This window comes from Nyctereutes procyonoides, unplaced genomic scaffold, assembly GCF_905146905.1.
Source record: "Nyctereutes procyonoides isolate TBG_1078 unplaced genomic scaffold, NYPRO_anot_genome, whole genome shotgun sequence".
Classification (NCBI taxonomy): domain Eukaryota; kingdom Metazoa; phylum Chordata; class Mammalia; order Carnivora; family Canidae; genus Nyctereutes; species Nyctereutes procyonoides.
The window spans coordinates 8923104-8946728 of NW_026575121.1; the positions used below are offsets into that span (position 1 = coordinate 8923104).

The 23625-nt window shown below is 37.4% G+C and overlaps 1 protein-coding gene across 2 annotated transcripts in view; it reads left to right on the forward strand.

The window, feature by feature from the left end:
* Nucleotides 1-23625, forward strand: part of VWA8 (von Willebrand factor A domain containing 8) — a 342943-nt gene that overhangs the window by 224760 nt on the left and 94558 nt on the right. For both annotated transcript variants that reach the window (XM_055335701.1, XM_055335702.1), the window contains 8 exons: nucleotides 228-427; nucleotides 7182-7292; nucleotides 8221-8285; nucleotides 8750-8875; nucleotides 9993-10102; nucleotides 10810-10964; nucleotides 15234-15429; nucleotides 22627-22708. In XM_055335701.1, coding sequence (XP_055191676.1) covers nucleotides 228-427; nucleotides 7182-7292; nucleotides 8221-8285; nucleotides 8750-8875; nucleotides 9993-10102; nucleotides 10810-10964; nucleotides 15234-15429; nucleotides 22627-22708 — 1045 coding nt within the window. The remainder of the gene's footprint in view (nucleotides 1-227; nucleotides 428-7181; nucleotides 7293-8220; nucleotides 8286-8749; nucleotides 8876-9992; nucleotides 10103-10809; nucleotides 10965-15233; nucleotides 15430-22626; nucleotides 22709-23625) is intronic.

A 23625-nucleotide genomic window follows, 5' to 3' on the forward strand; every position in this document is an offset into this window, starting at 1 on the left:
GGACACCTAGATGGCTCAGCAGTTGAGCATCTGCCTTTGGTTCAGCGTGTGATCCTGGAATCCCCGGATTGAGTCCCACATCGGGCTCCCTGCACGGACCTGCTTCTCCCTCTGCCTGTGTCTCTGCCTGTCTTTCTCTGTGTCTCTCATGAATAAATAAATAAAATCTTAAAAAAGAAAGAAAATCTCTTGCAGACCACAAAATTAACACCTTTTTGTCATTACAGAAAACGAGGAAAACACCCTCTACGTAGTTGCATGCAATCCCATCACCTTATACTTTATGAATATGGCTGGGAAAAGTGGCTACTTGGTGGACTTTTCTGACATCTTCCCAAGAACAGCCGGTAGAGTTTGGCACCCATTTGTGACAGTGGCACCTCTAGGAAATCCCCTCAAGGATCAAGTGATTCTCCATGAGCAGCAGGTAATGCATCCCAGGCTACTTTTATGGTACAATTATGCCAAGAGTGAGCTATGTGAAGGAAAAGGCAAGAGTAACTTGCCACATGAGTGAAAACACATGCTTTCGTAAAGATTGAGGAGGGATGGGAGTTGTGTTTTATCAGTACCACAAAGGAACGCCAATATCTTCCTCTCTGTAGAGACTTAGACCTGACCTGTGACTCTGGAAGCATGTAAGTTAGGGTTTCTCAACCCCAGCACTGATGACATTTGAGGCCAGATAATTCTTTGTTGTGAAGTTTACATTCTTTCTTAGATAAATGACAGAGGAAGCCGACAAATAAATACACCCATTTCAGGTAGTTGTAAGTAATATGTAGAAATAAGGTAATGTCCTAAGGAGTGAGTGATAGGGGTTGGGTAGGGGGAGATGGAAGAGTGAACAGTATCAAAGAGTGCTCCTCTTAGGTAATGACGTTGTATCTGAAACCTGAATGACATTATGTAGAAATAGCCTTATAAATACAGTGAATAGACTTGTCTTGGTCTGTTCAGGCTACTGTCACACAACTAACATAGACTAGGGAGCTTAAAAACAACAGAAATTGGGATGCCTGGGTGGTTCAGTGATTGAGCGTCTACCATGGGCTCAGGTCCTGATCCTGCAAGGAACCCGCTTCTCCTTCTGCCTGTGTCTCTGCTTCTCTCTCTGTGTCTCTCATGAATAAATAAATAAAATCTTTAAAAAAAATTATTTCTCACGGTTCTGGAAGCAGAGAAATCTAATATCAAGGACCAGCAGATCTGGATCTAGTGTCTGGTGAGAACCCACTTCCTACATCACTGTCTCTTCACTGTTACCTCACATGGCAGAAAAAGCAGGGGAATCTCCGTGGTGTCCCATGTATGAGGGCACTAATCTCACTCATGAAGACTCCACTCTCAAGACCTAATCACCTCCCATAGGCTCCGCCTCCTACTACATCAGGGTTTAGAATTTCAACATCTGAATTTTGGAAGGACATAAACTTTCAGTTCCCTGCAAGACTACACTGAGACCCTTTTATTTATAATGATGCTCAAGGTCTAGCCACCACTAGTAAGATAGCACTAATAAAGAGTACAGATGCTTAGAGTCAGGCTTAAAATAATTCCACACAAAAGATATAGATCAAAAAGCAAGCTGTGTTGCAATTAGTGAAAATTCAAAAGGTCTAAGTTAATCTGTACTATACCAATAGAAAGGAATGTGATGTTTTGCATACTTATTATCTGCCTAGTATCCACCATACCAAATGTATTATTCATTCAACAAATATATATCATGTGCCTATTACTGGGGATGCTGCAGCAAACGAAACACAAAACTCTGTCCTGAGAAGCTTACATTCTGGTGCAGGAAGGTAGATAATAAGCAAAAGAAATCATTTAGTTGCATCTCAAGTTAGAAGATGAGAAGTAAGGGAGAGTAAAATAGAAGGCTGGCAGGAAGATTGCCATTTAAAATAGGGTAGATGGGCAGGGATTGCCTAACTAAGGTGGGGATATTCAAGCAAAGACTTGAGGGAAATGAGAAGAACAGATATCTAAAATAAGAGAGTTCCAGGCAAAGGGAATCGTTAAGTTCAAAGGCCCAGAGGCTGGAGCATTCTTTTGTTCCATCTTTAAAGAAGTGTGGTGGGAAAGATTGAGTGAGAGGGAGAGTACAAGGAGGTGAGGTCACAGAGGTTGCTTAGCTGGGTGGGGCAGGGTCATGGTGCAGGGAGTGGAGAAGCAGATTGTGCAGAGCCTCACAGACCATTGTACCATCCTGGGCCCTGCCTATGGGTGGAAGAGGGAGGTGTTAGAGCATTTCAAGCAGAGGAGTAGCATGACCTGACTTAGATTTTTAAAGAATTTCTCCAGCTCCTCTGTGGTGAATATTCTATAGGTGCTAAGGCAGAATGAAGGAGACTGGTTAAGAAGTTTTTTCAGTGACCCAGCAAGAGATAATTGCAGTTTAGAGGATGGAGGCTGTCAGTAATAGTGGATTCTGGATGTATGTTGAAAGAATTGATAGGACTTCTGAACAGATCAGAGCCATGGGGTGAGAGAGGGTAGAGTTAATTAAGGGCAACTTCAAGGGTAAAGGCACGAGCAACTGAAAGGATAGAGTCACCATCAGCTGAGTTGAGAAATTGATTTGGGAAGGATGAGACATTTGATTAAATCTGAGGTGCCGGGACACCTGGGTGACTCAGCGGTTGAGCACCTGCCTTTGGCTCAGGGTGTGATCTCGGGTCCTTGGATTGAGTCCCACATTGGGCTCCCCTCAGGGAGCCTGCTTTTCCCTCTGCCTTTGTCTCTGCCTCTCTCTCTGTGTCTCTCATGAATAAATACATTTAAAAATCTTTTAAAAAAATGATAAATCTGACGTACCTCTAAGACATCCAAATAATTGAGCCTGAAGTTCATTGGAAAGATCAGAACAGGATATACAAATTTGGGGGTTCTTGACACACAAATCTTCTTGAAAACCGTGAGACTGAAAGAGATCACCAAGGGAGTGAGTGTGGATAAAGAAGTCCAATCTCTGGGGCAATAAAATATTAAGAAACCAGGGAGATTCAGGGAAAATCAACCAAAGGGACTGAAGATGAGTGGCCAGCAAAGTAGGTGGGCAGCCCAGGGAGTATGGTATCCCAGAAAGCAAGTGATGAACCCCTCAAGGAAAAGGATCGATTATTAAATGCTGGCCATGTGCCAAATAAAAGATGACATACATTATCCCATGTCATTCTTGCAGCAGCACATTGAGGTCACCATTAACCATATTTACATGTGAGAAAACGGAGGCTCATAGAGCTTAGATAACCTGCCCATTAAATACACAGTAAAACTGAGATTCAAACCGAATTGGATTGGCCCCAGCAGAATTAAACTGCATCCTCCCTCTCACTCATGGCAACTACTTGGGGAAAAGAATAGTTTGAACATTTAAGACATATTCACAATAGGAAGATATTCAAGAAATGCAATGTTATTTAAAAGTATTTAAAGTCACTAGGAGAGCAAAGTGTCACCAAGAAGCAATACTTTTAGACCATGTCTAATCAGGAGGAAATATTGCATAAATAACATGTCAGTGTTTCACTGAGTCAATAAGCCAACTTTAACTTTAGACCTTGTGTAAATAATTATCATAAATTCTGAGTAAATTTTTTTGATTTTCACTTTTTTTTTTGAATTTTCACAAGCAGAGTTTACAAATATCCAGATACTGCTTATAAAAATGTGTGTCCAGCACATGGAATAAGGGTTTCACTTTATAGGTTTCTAATAAAACATCAATGCTGTTGAATTGAATTCCACAACGAGAAGAATTTGTCATAAAAAGCACATATCTTGGTGATTTTTAATTCAGTAAGCCAATTGAAATTTGAATAAGAATCTAAATTTGGAGTATTTATCCAAACGATCCTGCCAGATTTTCAGCTGTCAAATTAGCTGTCAAATCTACATATACCAATTCTTTGAAAGTACAAGATTTTTAGGTTCTTAGCAAGTATATTTTCTCAAAAGACCCAGTTATTTGGCAACATTGCTCATTAATACTCTGTTGAATGTAAAGAGGTGCCTAACTTGCATAGTCAGCCCTTGGCCTCCTGGCCTTCCTTGCTACCTGACTTGGCCCTTTGACCAGAGTCTGAACCATTTTCTGGAAAACTACCTTGGCACCCTAAGCAAGCATGCACAGCTTATAGGAAAGCTTCCGCTGTACCCTGAACTGCCTCTTCTTTTCTCAGAGAGGATCTCTTAGCTGCCTATTTTATATTATGGCCCTGTTCGGAGATAAGACCTCATGGTGCAGGGAATGGAGAAGCAGATTGTTCAGACCTCTTTAATTCCATCTGAACAGGATGCATCTGTAAAATTTAGCAAATGGTGAACAATTCTCCCCAACTAGCAAATAAGTGCACTGCCCTCAGTTCTGTTTTCCTTCTCCATTCTGCCCTCCCTGAAAGCAGAGCTAAAATATTGTAGAGAAATACTCACATTAATTCCTCTATCTCTTGTCTTTATAAAGCATTGCTAAGGATGCATTTCTCTGGCTAAAAAAGTTGTTCAGAACTTCCTCGCTAAAATAAAATCTCAAGTAAGGGAAGGGAAACTTTGCCATGCCTAAAAATAAAGACCCTCCTCCCTTCCCCCTCCCCTGCCATGAGATTACTTATTTCATCTGTACAGAGTTTAGAATTTCAGACTTTAGGACATTGAGGTCATCCAGAGGTTACTTTTCTCCCAGTCAGATACAAGCATAATAAAATTGCTCACTTGCTTCTTCTCCCTGCCCCCCTAAAGGAGCACCAAAGCCACAGTTACACGTACTCAGATGTGACGCAAAATTCTATTTTTAAACTCAGACAGAATATATTATTAGTCATTTACAGAAGGAAGCCATTAACATCTAAAAGGACGGAGCAACAGAGCTCCTTGGTGTTGCCAATTGCTTCTAAAACATTCTAAATACAACAATGGATGGAAATATATGTATGTTTTCTGCCATGTGAGACGATAATGGTTTTTCAGTCCACTTATGCCAAATTATGAGCCTATAAGTATTAGGCCCTAAAAAGGAAGAAAAATGCAAAACCGTACTTATTTTTTCTGCTTCATCGTATCTATTTAATCATCTGTTTATTCTTCTGCCTAATTATATTTTGAAATCAAACATTATTTTTAGGACTTTCTTTTGCTTAGAAGAGTTAATATTATCCCAAATGGCTGAAGTGCTATGAAATCATGTTAATGTAGTTCACATTTGCCACACGAGAAAGAGTGTCTCCTTCAAAAAATACTTGCTAAAAAAAGATTTAATCTAGAATGGAGACTATAAATTTTTGACTTAATACATTTTCTTAAGTAAAACTGTTAAGGTATTGCCACCATTTTTCAAACTTTCAAAGGTCAGAAATAATACTTCTCATAGGAAATGATGATTTTTTTTAAAAAATATCCCTAACGCATATTCTGAATGGGGAATTGCATATTATACCAATGATGCGCTCAAAGAGTGATGTTTGCAGAGAACCTTAAACTCTGTCAACATGCTTAGTAGGATTTTTTAATACAGCCACCATCTGGAGTGTATGAATCTATACAATACAAATACAACGACTTTAATGCCTGAGCACTTCAGTACAATTAGCTAAGTCAAATAAACTTGAAACCACAGGATGAAGTCCCAGATGTATGGATGAATCATCAATCTTTTTGCATTTCTTTTCATTTGAGACTGGACTACATAAGACAGGGCAAGAGTGGTGGTCAATTCAACATTGTGTCCTCCTTTATGCTTTAAACCTAAGCTGTTCAGTAACTATTAAGGAATAAGCAAACGGATATTTGTTTCCTATATCTTGCAAACTATTCATTCTTTGGATGCATTATGACTTCATTTTCCCCAAAGAAAGTTTGTGAAATGGAAAGTTCATACAGATTAGGACAACTGGAGGAGCCCTAAATTTAAAACAAAACAAAAGAAAATCAAGAAGACAATTGCATAACAATGAGGCCTGAAAAAGAACTTAAAGGTGCCCTTTTTTGCAAGCTTTTTTGTCTAATCTTCAAACATCTTTTAAGTTTTAACCAAAAAGAGCCAAGTTCATTGTGTCTCTTTAAAATATTTCGTCTTTTCTGCCTTTCTCAATTTTAAATTCTTATTCATGTGTTCCTGTTCACTGATTTTAATGTTTAAAGTTTATTTAAACATTTTTTTCTGGGAAAAAAATGCTAACCACTGGGAGGTTATTACTTCATTTGCAAAACTATAATTAATACGGCTGGAGAAATCTCTTGTTTGTATATCATTACAGCACCACTGTGAGTTCTTCAAGCTTAGTGAATTTTAAAATGAAGAAACACTCATTGCAAACTAGGTTCTTAGGATCCTTGATCTTTTCTGGCTAACCCATCATTTTATCATGTACATATCTTCTGAAGTAAACCTTGTGAAAACCACAAACAAGATTTAATTATGCACAGTATAAGACAGTTTTCAAAAAAATATTCTTTAAGTATCATTTTAATAAAAGTGAACAGACTTTAAAAATTTTTGATCCTCTTAATTTCCTCAAGTATATAATCAGACAGAATCATGTTTAAGTAGCATATATTTAGAAAAGGTTTTATAAATATATATATTCTTTACATTCTATATTAAGGAAAACCATGTAGTGTCTTTATGGTGTCTCTTAAGTCTTTCAATATCATCATCTTCCCTTTGGTTAACCACTGTATTCTTTTTTTTTTTAATTTTTATTTATTTATGATAGTCATACAGAGAGAGAGAGAGAGAGAGAGAGAGAGAGAGAGAGGCAGAGACACAGGCAGAGGGAGAAGCAGGCTCCATGCACCGGGAGCCCGACGTGGGATTCGATCCCGGGTCTCCAGGATCGCGCCCTGGGCCAAAGGCAGGCGCCAAACTGCTGTGCCACCCAGGGATCCCCAACCATGTATTCTTTATTCTCACATTGCCAAGAGACTACTGCTTTAAAAAAATGCCAAGAGCCTACTGCTTTAAAAAAATGCCAAGAGCCTACTGCTTTAAAAAAAAGGAAAGGAAAAGAAAGGAGAGGAGAGGAGAGAAGGAAGGAAGAAAGAAAGAAAAGAAGAAAAGGAAAGGAAAGGAAAGGAGAAAGAAAGAAAGAAAGAAAGAAAGAAAGAAAGAAAGAAAGAAAGAAAGAAAGAAAAAAAAGAATGAATCTTGACCTTTTTACTATTCACTTTATTTCCAGAATAATGTTATCCTATTATTGGATACCACTGGCCAAGCACTTCGACGTCTCATCCTCCCTTCAGAAGAGGTTCCATCTAAGAAACCTTCCTGGTGGAGTAAAGAGGACACGGTAAAGAACACTCAACTTGTCCAGCAAATTTCCAAGGATTTCTGGAGCTTTCTACCTGAAAGATGTGTACATGCCCATCCCTCTCAGTACCTATTGTTTATAACTGCACTGCACAAGAGAATTCTCATTGTGCACTTGTAGATGTTAATGTAATACAAATAGACATAGATACACATATCATTAAGTTACCAGTAACTTTTTTTTTTTGTAGACCTCATACTCACATGAAGACTTGTCAGGACTGAACTATAATAATAGATCATCGTGAACTTTTTGAGCATGATATTCATGACAGGTTCCTGAGCATGCAGTCACTGAACTATTTTCAAGTTGTATGTTTATGTCTTGGCTTTATGTAATAAATCGATGAATATGACACCTGATTGCACCTACTAAATAAATAAACATTTGAATATATTAACTAAATTAAACTAGTAAATAAGTTCTAGGCCAACCCAAGAGAATTTATTCTGAATTTATTAAAAAAAAAGGTAATAGATATAAAATAAGTCTGACTTCTTGCCCTATGCAAGAGCATACTTAAGTCTTAAAAGACCATGAAAAAAAAAAAAACACCCAGATATCTTAAATACCATAAATATATTCAAATCTACAAAAACTATATTTCTTATGTGTTTATATCATGGCATAAATTCCACAGTTAACCACAAGATAGTAGGTTTATTTCTAATCAGTATTTGGGATTATTTTTTAAATTTTTATCCTAAAGATGTTTTAGTACATAGTTGAAATAAATTTTGAAATATACTTTGATCCACATTATGATAACAATCTGAAGTAAATAAAGAGGTAGCTACTCAGAGAATTACATGTTTTACATGTCAAAGAACTTTATTTAAGAAAAAACAGCTGAAGAGACATGATTGCGTCTCACACATTTAATGTGAATATTTTGTTTTGTCTTTAGGAAACTTATAAAATGTGTAAAGAATTTTCGCACAAAAACTGGCTAGTATTCTACAAAGAAAATGGGTGAGCTCTTTATTATAGAAGATTTAACCTGGGATCCTTGTTTTGTCCATTCTGTTTCCTCATTTAATTATACTTGCTTATTATAAAACCAATGTAACAAATTGCAAATGTTTTATTGTAAAAGTAACTCCTCCCACATTGTAGAATATTTAAAAACAGACCTAAAAATGACAGTGCTTGGGACACTTGGGTGGCTCGTTGGTTAAGCTTCCAACTCTTGATTTCAGATCAGGTCATGACCTCTGGGTCGTGAGATTGAGCCCTGTGTCCGGCTCCGTGCCTGCTTAAGATTCTCGGTCTCCCTCTCCCTCTGCCTCCCCTCCCCCATTGTCTCAATTAACATTTTTCTTTGTTATTATTTAGTCTTGATCTTCTTAGGGTTGTATGATAGATCATGAAATGGCGGTGCCATTGTTACCCATTATCCTCACCATTTCCTTTCAGATAGTTTTCTTCTCTTTCAGGAACAACCTGACTGTGCTGGATGTTCTAGAAGGTCGAACTCACACCATCTCACTTCCCATCAACCTCAAGACAGTTTTTCTTGTAGCAGAGGACAAGTGGCTTCTGGTGGAGGACAAAACAAATCAGTGGGTAGATCTACATAGCATCTCATGGAGTGTACCATAGCTCAACCATGTGTATGCAGTTATCCAGCATCCTTACTCTTCTGTCTTCCAATGTCCGGCTTTTAACAATTTCTGAATTTGGCATCTCTGTAGATGAAAATTAAAGGAAAGGGAAGGGGAAAATGGAAATAAATTAAATATCACTTCACAGAGTAATTATAAAGTGTTTCAGAGAATGACGTTGAAGTTAACAGTAAAAACATAATGACTTTTATGTATGATCCATATTTCCTTGGATTTTTCCCATTACTACATTGAAAATTCATGGTATTCTTGCCCAACTAGAGATATTTCAAAATAGATATTTGATTTATCCTCTCTTCAGAGGACCATGGTGTCTGTCCTAGAGCTGTTGCCTTTTTGGAGCTTCACAAAATTCACCCCCTAGAAGTTTCTTCTTCATTTTGTCTTGGTTGCTCTTATATAGTTACATTCATGTTTGTGTTGCTTCCCTCCCATTGGATGCTATTTTTCTTGATGAAAGGGAATTATATATGCACGTGGCATGAAAAAGGGTGCACAGTAAATTTTGTGTCCCCCTCCCTCCTGCATTACCTTGACTGGCTAAATACAGACTCTCTCTCTGCCCCTTGGGTGACAAGCAGAAATAGCTTGCTGCAAAAGATTTCTGGCTATTCATACATCTCTATTTTAGAAACCTTAAAAATAGATAGATGGGGAATTATAGCAGTTAGGGCCTTTGTCCCTCATCTGGTCACAAATAAGAGGCCAGGTTCCCACTTGACCTACTGGCTAATCAAACAGTCCTATCAATAGCAGGTTCCATGATAACGCAGGTGTGTCGCATTAGGGTTGCTTTTTTTTTTTTTCAGCCCTTCCTCTCACAGGATTCTAGTTCATATTTATTACTGCATTGTTATTATGCAATGCTCCCTATACACCACATTGAGAAGTTATTTGTTAGTTCAGAGTGTAACTCTGAAACTGCAAATCATACTCAAAATATAAAAACAAGGCTTTGGCGGGGGGTTGGGGTAGAATTCTGATTTTTCATAGCCTGGACTCACAATTATCAAAAAGGAAAAACTTTTCATTTAGGTGTTTTGTTTGTTTACAGGAAATATCTTTTAACTAAGCCTGCGCACATTGAATCTGAGGATAGTGGGGTTTGCCAGTTGTACATGTTGAAAGAAGAACCACCTAGCTCAGGATTTGGAGTTATACAAGGTAAATTGTGTGTTCTTTGTGTTTATGGCCGTACGGTTCATGCTTACAGTCCTCTAGCATCATTTAAGAACAATAACATCCACGTATGTTAAATTTATGCCAAGAGAGAAACTTAGTAGCTACATTAGAACTAGTAAATAAGAATGTACTGTCTTTTAAGTTCTTTGAATTTTTTTAACTGAGAAAGCAGAATTTTAATATACATTTAGTTTCTAAATGTATAAATGTATATTATACATTTAGATATACATTCTAAATGTATAAATAATATACATTCTAAGTGTATATTAAATGTAATTCTAAATGTATACTAAATGTAATTATATATTACCCTTTTAGGGTTGCATCTTTTCTTTTTTTACACAGGACCTCAGATTTTCTACTTAATTCATCACAGTTTTGAGGGGTGAATAGTACTTATGAAAAAAACCTAAAACATACCATTACCAGCACTGGATTGGGTCAGTTTCACATCTTTCCTGCAGGTGCTATTAATAATATATATTGCTAATGAAATTTCAAATTCAGTAAATACTTGTATTCATTTAGAGAAGATGCCTTGATTGTAAAAACTGAATTTTCTCAAACAAAAGGCCATGAATATAATTTAAAGTGTTTTCTCTTTTTTTAACTTGCGCTTTTCTGTTCAAGTTAGCGAGAATGAAATCTTGGGGCATATGGTATCTGATGTTTCTCTGACACTTCAGAAACAGATCTCAGCATACCTCATAAAATTTCAAGTGATCAGCTATCATCTGAAAATCTAAGTTCAGCTGTGGGACAGAAAATTGCCTCTCCTAACCGAATTCTCTCAGATAAGAATAGTTATGCTACAGTTGTTATCGGCTTCCCAGATCTTATGGTAAGCACCATTTTTTTTTTCAATTATTGAATAAATATTTCTTCTCCTCAGTCTAGCCTGTAATCTATAAGGCTATCATAGGGCTAATTAAAAATGTAACAATATTCTGGTAAACATTTCAGATCAAGTCTATATTCCAAATCAGTCATTAGAAAATGCATTCAACCTATTGAACTTCTCTTGTTTCTTTAAAATTAACATTTGGAGGGTAATGCAATTATGTGATTTAGTCATAGGATACCAGTCTACTTTATGCATGGGAGTCCATGTGACACGGTTAAATGTTTAACTTACTGACTATAATTTTATATTATGCTGTCTTAATGTGTGCTTATGTAATCTGTCAAGAGGAGCATTTGAGACTGACAAAATAATATGTCTTATAGAATTTGTTAGTTATATTTGTTGGGGGGGTCTCATCACTGTGGATTACATTTTTTCAACACTCATGAACATCAATTTACTTTCCATTGAGTTTTGCTCTGATTTCTCATATCTTTGCAGCATCCAGATTATGATGATAGTCTCAACTTAATTTGCTCTTAAGTGGTCTCTTCTGCTGTTATGTACCATTATCTGTAAAGAAGAGGCTATTTGTAATTGACTTCAGATGAAACTAGTCACCATCTTCCCCTGATGAAAACGGGGGAAAATGAAATATAAAGGTTATTTAAGTCCAAGATACCATCTAATGACCTTAGATGTAGCTCCGTGTATTTTAACATTTAATTTTCATGATTACCTTTGTAGCTTTTGTTTTTGAATAGAATCATTTAAGGATAAAGATATGGGCTCTGCCTGATGGTACACCAATCTCAAATAATCTGAGATTTTTAATGTAATTAATGAATGGTTACTACTTCAGGATATAAGGTATCCGAAATCCAAAACCCAGTGGATAATATGTGGCTTAGGATTTTGCCATATGTCTTCCTAATTATTAAGTAAAAAGCATTTGCTATGGTATTATATAACTGAAAATGAAACACATTGTTGTAATACAGTATCTACATAGCCTTGACTGAATGAGAGTTGTGTTTAGTATGCTTTCTCAATGATTGCTGCCCTCAGTAGAGAAAATACTAGAGCTATGTTTCTGAAGGTGTAGTCATTTAAAATATTGATCTTCTGATTGAAGAAATTAGTATAGAAATATAATGTTACTGTAAAAAAAGGTTAAAAAGTATTTGGCACTGAGTATAAGACACCTTGCATTAACCCTGTAGAAATCCTTTATAGCCTATAGAACTAGTGTTAAATTAAAAGTCCTACCCCCTTCTCAGTATGGTAAGCAACACATAGGAGATGTTAGTGAATATTTGTTAAATAAAAGACTATGGTCAGTTAGGCAGCCTTTCAGCATTTTATGATAACAATCGTATTTTTTAGGTCCTAATACAAAAACCAGGCACTGCACTATTCTAAATCCTTTCATACATGACAATTAATTTTTATTTTTTTATTTTTTTTAATTTTTATTTATTTATGATAGTCACAGAGAGAGAGAGAGAGAGAGGCAGAGACATAGGCAGAGGGAGAAGCAGGCTCCATGCACCGGGAGCCCGATGTGGGATTCGATCCCGGGTCTCCAGGATCGTGCCCTGGGCCAAAGGCAGGCACCAAACCGCTGCGCCACCCAGGGATCCCAACAATTAATTTTTAAAACAATTTTATAAGATTTTAAAGATGAAGAAACAGAGAAGGTATATTCCCTAGGCCACAAAAAAAAAAAAAAAATATGAGTAAAGGAGCTGGTATTTGAGGTCAAGTGTGACTGACCCTCAAACCTGTATCCTTTCTCCTGTACCCCAGTGCCTTTCTGCTTTTATGTGAATCTCTTTTGACTCTTCATAAATCTATCAATAAAGGGATATGTCACCTATTAACTTTTTATAGCATTATCAGAAGCACCTAAATTATTATAAACATAGTATCACTTCCTTACCTAATGCCAAGTAGCCATAAAAACCTATAGCAGATATCATTCTCAATAGCAAAACATTAAAAGCATTCCTTTTAATATCAAGAATAAGACAAGGATACTCACCATCACCACTTATATTAAACGCTCTACTGAGTATCTCAGATATGATCAAAATTTTTGATAAATTGAATTTCTTCAAAATTGGCAACTTCGGCTCTATAGAAGACACTGTTAAGAGAATGAAAAGGTACCGCTGGGAAAAAATATTGGCAGATCACATTTCCCACAATGGACTTGTATCTAGAACCTACAAAGTTTTCTTAAAACTCAAAGGCAAGAAAACAAATCATCCAATATAGAAAATGGGCAAACAGTAGCTCAGTGTGAAGCATCAGAGGTCAGAGTCTGAGCAGGTGAGCCCATCCAAGATGGGGGAGGGTGTAACCACCAGTGATGGGAATCAACTCCAGGCAGGATGCAGACAGTGCCCATGAAGAGGTAGAAGTAGCCTGGTGTAGGATTTAGAAGCCCCAGTAAGGTGAGGAGGCATCCATTCATGAGTGTAGCCCAATGTGGGCTCTCAGAACCAAGCAGAGTAAGGAAGGCATTTACCCAGGAGGGAAGGTTAGTAATGGGATGGGATATAAGTCACATTCAGTGGAATTGAGCAAGAAAAGTAAATCTATTAAAGATAATGAAGTCTAGTTTCTCACTGTTGGAGAAGGGAGTTACAGATAGAGAAAGGGAGAACTCCAAAATGAATCCTGTAATCATTGCATTAGAATTGGATCTATTTGCGTGAACTCCTGGTTTTCAATATATTGGGGGTAAATGTGGGAAAAAGGCACATAATTTGAACAGATGCTTTAAGAGGCTAAGAGATTAAGTACATGAAAAGATGTTCAATATCATTAGTTATTTGGGAAATGCAAATTAAAATCATGATGAAAAAAATAAAATAAAATAAAATCATGATGAGATACTACTATATGCCTGTTAGAACGGCTAAAATAAAAAAATACTGACAAATCCAGCTGATACATTTTTATGGAAGAGCAAGGATAAACAATAATCAAGATGTGAAGAAGAACCAAGTAGAAGCAGAGGTATTTGCCCTAAGTTTCAAGGCTTATTATGAAGCTTCAGTAACTAAGACAATGGTATGGGTGTAGGGATAGAAAAATAAATGAGTGGAGTAAGTACCCAGCAACAGATGGATGCATATTCAGAACTGTATTTTATAGTAGCAGTGTTGATCAGTGCTATTTGATATTTGATGGTATTTAGACAATATTTCCAATTAGTGGAAAAAGGACAAATAATGAATCTCGCCTCACACCATTCACAAAAATAAATCTCTAATGGATTAAGGACTTAAATGTGAAAGACAAAACTTTAAAACATTTAGAAAATATATAGGAGAGTATCTATGATTTGGGGGTAGGGAAGGGTAAATACATATATGGCAAAAAATTTAAGTAAAGCAAGGGGGAAAATTAACTCAAAATTCCAGAAGAGTTATAAACATCTAGGGCAGACAGAGAGATATGAATGGTAAGGAACACTCAGGGACTTCAGAATGCTGGCCATGCCAGAGAGTAGGTGTATTAGATATTTCATTTTCAAACTGACTTTATTGTTATACTCCCTCTTTTTAGTTATAATTCATCTAAAGGTAAAAAATATGTTGTATATTTCACATTTGCCTGAAAATTATGATTATTGGTAAGCAGCTATTTTCTATACTAAATTCAAAAATGTTGAGAAATAATCTGATTTTTTATACTTGTGAAATACAACTATCTGGTGTCTGCTTAAAGGGCTGCATTATACCAGGTGTGGTATACGTAGTTTATAGTACAGTTGGCCCTTGAACAACATGGGGGTTAGGGATGCTGACCCCCTTCACACAGTCAAAACTCCATGAATAACTTTCAACTCCCCAATACTTAACTACTAATAGCCTACAGTTGACTGGAAGCCTTACTGATAACATAAACATTTGATTACATACATTTTGTATGTTACGTATATTTTATATGTATAATAAATAAAGTAAGCTGGAGAAAAGAAAATGTCATTAAGAAAATCATGAGGAAGAGAAAATACATTCACTGTACTGTAAAAAATCCACATATAAGTGGATCTGCACAGTTCAGACTTGTATTGTTCAAGGGTCAACAGTATTTCAGTACTTTTTTTTTTTAAATGTAGGCTCCACGCCCAGCATGGAGCCCAACATGGGGCTTGATCCCCTGAGATCAAGACCTGAATTGAGATGAAGTGTCAGACGCTTAACTGACCGAGCTCCCCTATATTTCAGCACTTTAATCTTTTTCTTTCAGTCACCCAGTGAAGTCTATTCTTGGAAAAGGCCATCATCTTTGCATAAACCAAGTGTCACTGATACAACATTCTATGGAGGAAAAAAGAAAAGTGAAACTCCAAAACAAAGCAATTGTGTGACTCTTTTAGATACTAACCAGATCGTCAGGATTCTGCCCCCAGGAGAAGTCCCTCTAAAAGATATCTACCCAAAAGGTAAGAAACTTACCAACTCCTAATTTGCCAAGGTAGTTAAGGTGTAGTTTGCTTTTGGTAGGGATATTTAATTTATCATTATCATTCTGTATTTATAAATGTAATTTTATCAGGGTCAAGTAGCTAAAAAGACCTAGTGTATGCCTAGAAGGTTTTCACTCAGCTTCTCGCAGTGTGTGGTGTAAGCCACTGCTGTTAAAACTCTTCTTCCAGGGGTAGCTCAGCAGTTTGGCACCTGCCTTCGGCCCAGAGCGTGATCTTGGAGTCCCAGGATCGAGTCCCACATCGGGCTCCCCGCATGGAGCCTGCTTTTCCCTCTGTCTGTGTCTCTGCTTCTCTCTCTCTCTCTCTCATGAATAAATAAAATAAAATCTTTAAAAAATAAATAAATAAAATAAATAAAACTCTTCTTCCTTTGCCTTACAGTCTATATGATAACTTTTTAGAAGCTATTGTCAAAGAGACTTAAAAATCATCAGACCAATAGGGATAGAATATGGGGCCAACTTTTGTCTTGAACTCCCATGATGAAAGGCCAAGGACTCATGCGAGTTACTGCCTTAGCAGTGCTCTCAGAGCTGTCTAATATTTATTACTGCAAAACATATGCCAGGTCCTGTACTGATCACTTTTCCTTGTACACATGTATTTAACCTTCAAATCTCCATTCTGTCATTGATGAACTCTCTAACTTGAGGGAGCTCAGATGGCAGGCCAAGGGTCCCCGCCTCCACCCCTGCCCCAAAGTGGCCACCAGAGCTCAGATCTGCACCAAGTCTTCCAGGTCTATTCTCACTGAACTACACAGGCTTTCATCACAATGGATAATGATGAAATTGTTTGATCATTGAGCCACTGATTATTATTTGCATCATAGTCGTAACATACCCTGTGTCTACATTCATTATTATCACTGTGGACTTAATAAATATAATGCTAGATGTATTATAATCTATCACTGGGTTTGAGAAGTCCTGATTATATGATAATCTTTAGAATTAATTCCTTCCAAAGAAATCATCATTTCCCCAAAATGTTCTTAAGGTTGAAGAGGCAGGTGAATAAAGTAACAATCTCCATACAGTACTATGATAGGTATATTCACAAGATGATCTATAAAAGGAGAAGCTTGTAGTCCAGACTGGTGATTATGAGCTGACCCTTGAAAAGATGAATAGGAGGGAATCAAATGAAGGAATTATTTCAGGAAGAGGGAACCCTGTGTGAAAGGTACAGGGGCATGACAACATTCCAGGAATACAAGAAACTGTACTAGAATTTAGTGCACCCAGGAGTCTACTTTGATACTTCTTCTCCTTCATCCTCTCTATCTAATCCCATCGTAAATTACCATGTCCTTTTGATACAACCTCACTAGTATACTTTGATCCACCCACTTGACTAGAGTTCTATTACCAACATCCAAATCACTGCCATCTTGCTCTGGAATGTTGCAACAGCCTCCTGACGTTTCTTCTTCCCCTCTTTCCTCATCCTACCCATTCCCCACACATCTATGATATTTTAAAGTATGCATTCGTTCTTATTAAGTTTCAGTTTATATGGAGTAAAAGTCATCCTTTTTTGTATATAATTCTGTGAGTTTGGCAAACACATGCAGTTGTGTAACCATCACCATAACTGACAAAGAACAATTCCGTCTCCACCAAACCCCCGCTTTGCACTCAGCCTCTCTGCCTCTTCCCTATCCCCTGACTGGGTCTGATTTCTGTCCTTTTCCAGAATGTTCATATAAACAGCATCATAGAGTATATGATCTTTCACTTCTGGCTTCGGTCACCTAATGTCATGTATTTGAGAATCATTTATATTATTGTGTGTGCCACTAGTTCATTTTATCACCAAGTAGTAGTCTATTGTGTGGATGTGCACACTTTGTCTATTCATTCACAAGTTGGGGGCTAGTTGGGTCATTTCCTCTTTTGGACAATACTGAATAAGGCTGTTGTGAACACTTGCGCACAAATCTTTAAGTGAGCATAATAAGTCTTTGCTTCACTTGAGTAAATACGTAGGAGTGGCATTTTTACGTTAGATGAAAGAACCGCCAAACTGTTTTACAAAGTGACAATACGTTTTGCATTCCAGTCAGCAATGAAGGAGAGTTCTGGTTGCACCGCCTCCTTGCCAATACTTGGTACAGTCAGTCTTTCACCATTCTAGGAGGCATGCAGCAGTATCTCATGATGATTTTAATTTGCATTTTCCCCAGTGTCTAATGATGTTGAGCATCTTGTCCTGTGTGCCTTCCTTCATGAAATGTCTCAGATTTTTTGCCTTTGAGTTATTTGGGGTTTTTTTTTTTTTAAGAGTTTTGTGTGTTCCTTATATATTCTGAAGTACAAGTCCACTATCAGATACATTCTTTTCAAACATTTTCTCCCATTTTGATGAAGGGAAAATCTCCCTTCTAGGAATTTTGTAGTTCTGGATTTTACATGTCATGCTCCATTTTGAGATCTTTTTTTTTATACGGTGCAAAGTGTGGATTGAGACTCATTGTTTTATATGTGGATATTCACTTGTTTCAGCACCATTTGCTGGAAAATCTGTCCTTTCTCTGTTGAATTTCAGCAGTTGGACCTCTGCTGAATATCAACTGACCACATATATTAGGGTCTCTTTCTGTATTTTCTATTGTGTTCCATTGATCTCTGTGTCTATGCCTTCACTAGTAGCACACTTGATTACTTTCTAGCTTTGACACTTCTTTATAATGAGTGTCAAAGTCAGATAGTATAGAGCTTCTAACTGTTGGTAGGTATCAGTGGGTAGAAAACTAAGAGGAAATCAAGGATAAGGAAGACTTCTGGCTAATCTGACCTGGGAGGATTCTTGCTGAAGGTGGGCCAGGGTGATGAAACCTTACCTCGAGGATGGGGGAGGATGAGGACACCTGATCACATGTTGAGGGTGGAGGATTCTGGTTAAACTGACTTATTAGCAAGACTGTTGCTAAAAGTGAGCAGTGCACAGATGAACACAGAAGCCCAAAAGTTGGGGCCTATTTGGAATGAGGATCCAGAAGAGCCTGACTAGAGTTTGGTCCCAGGGGAATGGTCTTTGTCATCATCCATATTGATAGCTCCTTCATTTATTTTCACTGCTGAACACACTACAGTTTATTCATCTGGTCTCTGTTGATGCACACTTAAGTTCTTTCTGATTTTTGCTATTGCAGATAATAGGCAATGAATAGCCTCATACCCTTCTCCTTGTGTACATGCTGAGTCCATAGGATATATATCTAAGAGTAGAATTACCAAAATGTTTCCCAAATATTGTTCTGGCAGCATAAAAGAAGTCCTGTGCTCTCAATCCTTATCTACTCTTGTAAGGATCAGACCTTGTATTGTGGTTTCAGTTTCTCTTTCCCTAATTTTTAATAACCTTGAGAATCTTTTTATATGTTGTGATTTACTCTTCTGAGAGTTGCCTGTTAGTGCTTAGAATGGTGTCCAGCACATAGGAAAAAATTCATAAACATGGACTATTAAAAAACAAAAACAGAAAACCCTAGGAGAATGATAAAGGGAGATCCCAGGAAGATAGCTATGCACAGACCTTGGAGATCAGCCAGTTCAGATGAGGACACATGAGAAATTTGTAAATATATAGCTAACAAGCATCAGTTATAAGGAACAAAAATAATAAGTTTGTGAAATTTTAAGAAGCATGTATCAAAACTATGAGACCATTATAATCCACAAGTTAAGAGAGGAGTAACTGATGTTAAAGTGTTTTTGTGCCTTACATTGTTCAAGAGGAAAGCAATGATATTAATTATGTTTATGTGTCAGTAAAGTAGGAATAGAATATATAACTTCCAAAGTAGTAGAAGAAAGATTATGGCATAAGAAATACCTTTGCTCTGGTTAAGAAGCAATCGTGAGCCAACACTGGAATAAAAAAAATAGTTATTTTTCTTTAAGTAAATAGAATCCAACCATCTGATTAGTCAGGAACTAATGCATATCAGCCTGTTTATTAAAGAAATCAATAGAAACTATAAAGGCTATTTTCCTGGTGGCTTTCACAAAGATGGTATAACTTTTGCTGACTACAGACAGGAAGAGATTTACTGTTGTCTTCCAGTTGTTTTTCTTCTAGTTAAATGTAAGCTTTTTTTTTTTCTTCTTTTTCTTTTTTCTTAATTACAGACCTCAGCTCTTTAAACACAAAATAACAACTCTGGTTTAGAAGTGATACTCTGTGTTTTGAACTTTGAGTAAATTCAAAGATTTGGCAATTAGCCACATTGTAGGGCTCTTCATATCACTCTTCATCTCTTAACACAGAAGTGCATTAAACTTGGTAGTTAACAGGTGTACATCAAATTACATTCCTAAAAGGAGTGAATTTTTTAATATGATTTCCTCCTCCCTCTGAATGTGTTCTCGGTTGTTTTGTCTGACAGCTTTTATACGTCCTCCTAACCTTGGCATTGTGCATATAAGCTGTCCCCACTGTTCATGGGACCTATGCAATAAACACGGAGCTGTGACTTGCCTTCCATCATTAGGGAATTCATCCCCATGCATAGCTTATACCTCTCTTTGAAATCTACCTGGACTGTAAATATAATGGAAATTTACTGAGCCTCTGTCCTCTCTATAGTGTTGAAATGTTTAAAATGGATAGACAAGGATTTGGCCAAATTTCGAGGGAAATCTGGCCACGGTGTTCACTTCCTTAATTCAATCACATATTCTGAGCTGATTCATTTTCAAATCAGTAAACGTCAGTTCTGATTATTTTTCAGCTGCTTGCCATTACCACCACCACCACCACTCCGTTTATACTGTTCTGAAGTGCTTTATAGCCACAAATTGCCTTTTCTGATACGTGAAAATATTTTTTAGCGCCAGGAGTAAAATTCTTACTTTCTCCTTCTTGAAATAGACACAGCCATTACTGCATTTTTCTCACCCTCTTTATGCCATGGAATTAATTTGCACAGTGAAAGAAATTTTAGAATAAGTTGGCTTACTTTGCTTTCATGGGCTGTCTGAAAGCACTGGTGGCCTGTAGCTCAGCTTAATACTACTACTTATGAAAAAAAAAAAAAAAAGCACCCGTGAGTGACAAGCCAAAATTTAAGTTGGTTAGCTAGGCAGCTCGAGTCATCCCAATCGCTTCAATAACTGGTCATTTTTGGCAAGGAACTTGGGTCTATAAATAATTCAACCCACTTCAGCTGGGTCTTAGCAGCAGGAACTGTCAAAAATGATATATGGTGCAAAACTTTATCCAAGACTGACCTTCTATCTCAGGCAGCATTTCTAATGCAGGCTGTATGTGACTGATGATAAGCGTGCTTGTTTTATATAAATGGCCATCTAGGGACAGCCAATTCAGCCGGGTGGTCAGGTTACCATAGTAACTGTCTTTTCTTACCCTCCGCTAACCCTGGACATTACCTTCCTTTCCTCCTAGCCCTCTGACCCTTGACACTTCCCCCTGCCTGACTCTGCAGCTCATACCTGGCCCCAGGCCTGTGAGCCCCACCCTGGAGTGTTTTCTGAGTCCCCAGAGGACCACAGTGGATTTTGTTTTGTTGTAGTTTTTTGTTTGTTTTTGTTTTTAAAGGAACTTTTCCTCTTTCTACTGTGGGCTCCTCAGAGGAGACAGGAATCACATCTCCTTCTCTGTCCTCAGTGCTTTGTTGTATAGTGTCTGGTACAAAGTAAGCTTAACCATGTTTGTTGAATAAATAAGACATATTTTGAGTTTTTCAGATGGTCTACTCAAAAACCTTCGGTTACAAACATGAAATAAATATACCAAGTTTCTTATTTTTTGTAAACTATAAGTTGGATAAATTTAGTGTGCATATCCTGGATATCTCATTCTAACGTGAACTTGTAAGGTTCTGTGTAAGGGAGATTTTTTTTTTCAAGAGACGTTAATGACCAATCTCTTATAAAATGAGGCTGTTTTAAAAAGTTGTTGCCCTAGGATCAGCTTAGGTGGGAGCTGTGTGGAATGGTGGACAGAGCAGAGATTTCAAAGCCAGAAAGGCCTGGGTTAGAAAGCCATCTCCGTCACTCTCCAGCTATGTCGCCTCAAGCAAGTCACATTATTATTGTACCTCTATTAGCTTCAGCCTCCTCCTCTCCCAAGCAGGAATCATGTGTCAGTATTCCTGTCAGTATTAAGATCACTACCTATAAAGACTGAGCAGAGTTTCTGGTGGTGTCAGCCAGTGATCATGCGTGATGGTACTCAAGGCTTTGGAAAAGAAGTCAGCAGACCCCTGGAACTGGCTGGAAAGCAATTCCAGAATTGGAGATGGGAGCTCTGGCACCTGTTTCTCATACGCTCTCTTTCCCCAACCCTTTCATAGCTTCCATGATCCAGAGTCCTCATCCCGTGGGCTCATCCTCACCTCACCTTCACCTATGTCAGAGGGCCCTAATAATTACAGGTACCATGTGCTGAGCAACTATTAATAAAGTGCTTTTCATTCACTAAATTCATCTAAGCCTCAAAATAATATGCTCAGATGCTCAGATGCTGTTGTGACCCCATTTTACAAGTGACAAAAACAGTGAGATAACTCACTTGACCAGCATAAAAACACAACTAGGAAATGCCAGAGCCAGGATTGTATACCTGGCCAGTCTGATTACAAAGTGGGTACTACTGCTTCCACCACATTATACTCTCATTATGACTTCCTAGGAAGGAAAAACAATTCGAGTGATGAAATCTTTTCAAATAAACTGTAAGTGCTAAAACATCTCATTTTGGGAAGCTGGCAAAGACAATGAAAAGAACTTAGGTCATTTTCTGACAGTAAAGAATCATGGCCTAATATGCAGGTATTTGACAATCTTTGTGTTTCAAGTGATGAAATCTTTTCAAATAAACTGTAAGTGCTAAAATATCTCATCTTGGGAAGCTAGTAAAGACAATGAAAAGAATTTAGGTAATTTTCTGACAGTAAAGAATCATGGCCTAATATGCAGGTGTTTGACAATCTTTGTGTTTCCTTGACAAAAACAACCCTAGAGACTAGACTTGGCTCAGGACCTTGACAGGTGGGTCTCAAAGCTCTGCCCTAGGCTACTGCTAACTTCATTCCACTTTTAGCAACATTCATGCTTTCTTCTGGTCTTATTTTGATACCGTGCAGTAATTTAATACTCAGCTCGTGTCATGACTTGTTTGCAGATGTTACCCCTCCACAAACAGCTGGTTATATAGAAATCACTGACCTTCAATCAAAGAAACTCCGATATATCCCTATTCCCAGGTAATCCACTTTCACCTATGTTCTCAGTTTGTATGTCTGATTAAAAGCAAGTCAGGTCTTATACCAAGTGCTCTGAATAAATGTGTGCTTTTGCCTCCTTAAATAGCAAGCTCCTTTTTTTTTCCCAGTTGCAGTTGGCTTGTATCTTGCTGCTGTTCTGCCTGTTTTACTGCTATTTTTATTTTCCTTTGGGAAAAATGTTCAAAGAATATATAGGTGTAAGTCAACCTACGAGGCTTCATTTTTCTATCATTGATCTATTCATTGATCTAGCCCAGTGATCAGTTTTTGTGTATCTGAAACAATGTTTTCAATATTGCAGAAATATTCATCCTTACTATTTTTTTAAAGTTTTTATTCAGATGCCAGTTAATTAACATACAGTTAGTTTCAGGTGTACAATTTAGGGATTCAATGCTTTAAACAACATCCAGTGCTCATTACAACAAGTGCCCTCCTTAATCCCCATCATCTATTTCACCCATCCCACCACTCACCTCCCTTCTGGTAACCATCAGTTTGTTCTCTATTTAAGAGTTTGTTTCTTGGTTTCTCTCTCTCTCTCTCTTTCTCTCTCTTTCTTGCTCTCTCTCTCCCTCTTTTTTTTCCCCCTTTGCTTGTTTGTTTTGTTTCTTAAACTCTACATATAAATGGAATCATATGGTATTTGTCTTCTCTTACTTTGCTTAGCATAATACTCTCGAGCTCCATCCACCATACTTAACTTTATATTTTAGTTTTCAGAGATAAATGTGTTCAAAATATCAAAGGAATTTAATTAGCATTTATTTAAAATTGTTTTTTGTTTTTTTAAAGATTTTGTTTATTTATTCATGAGAGACACAGAGAGAGAGGCAGAGACACAGGCAGAGGGAGAAGCAGGCTCCATGCAGGGAGCCCAATGTGGGACTCGATCC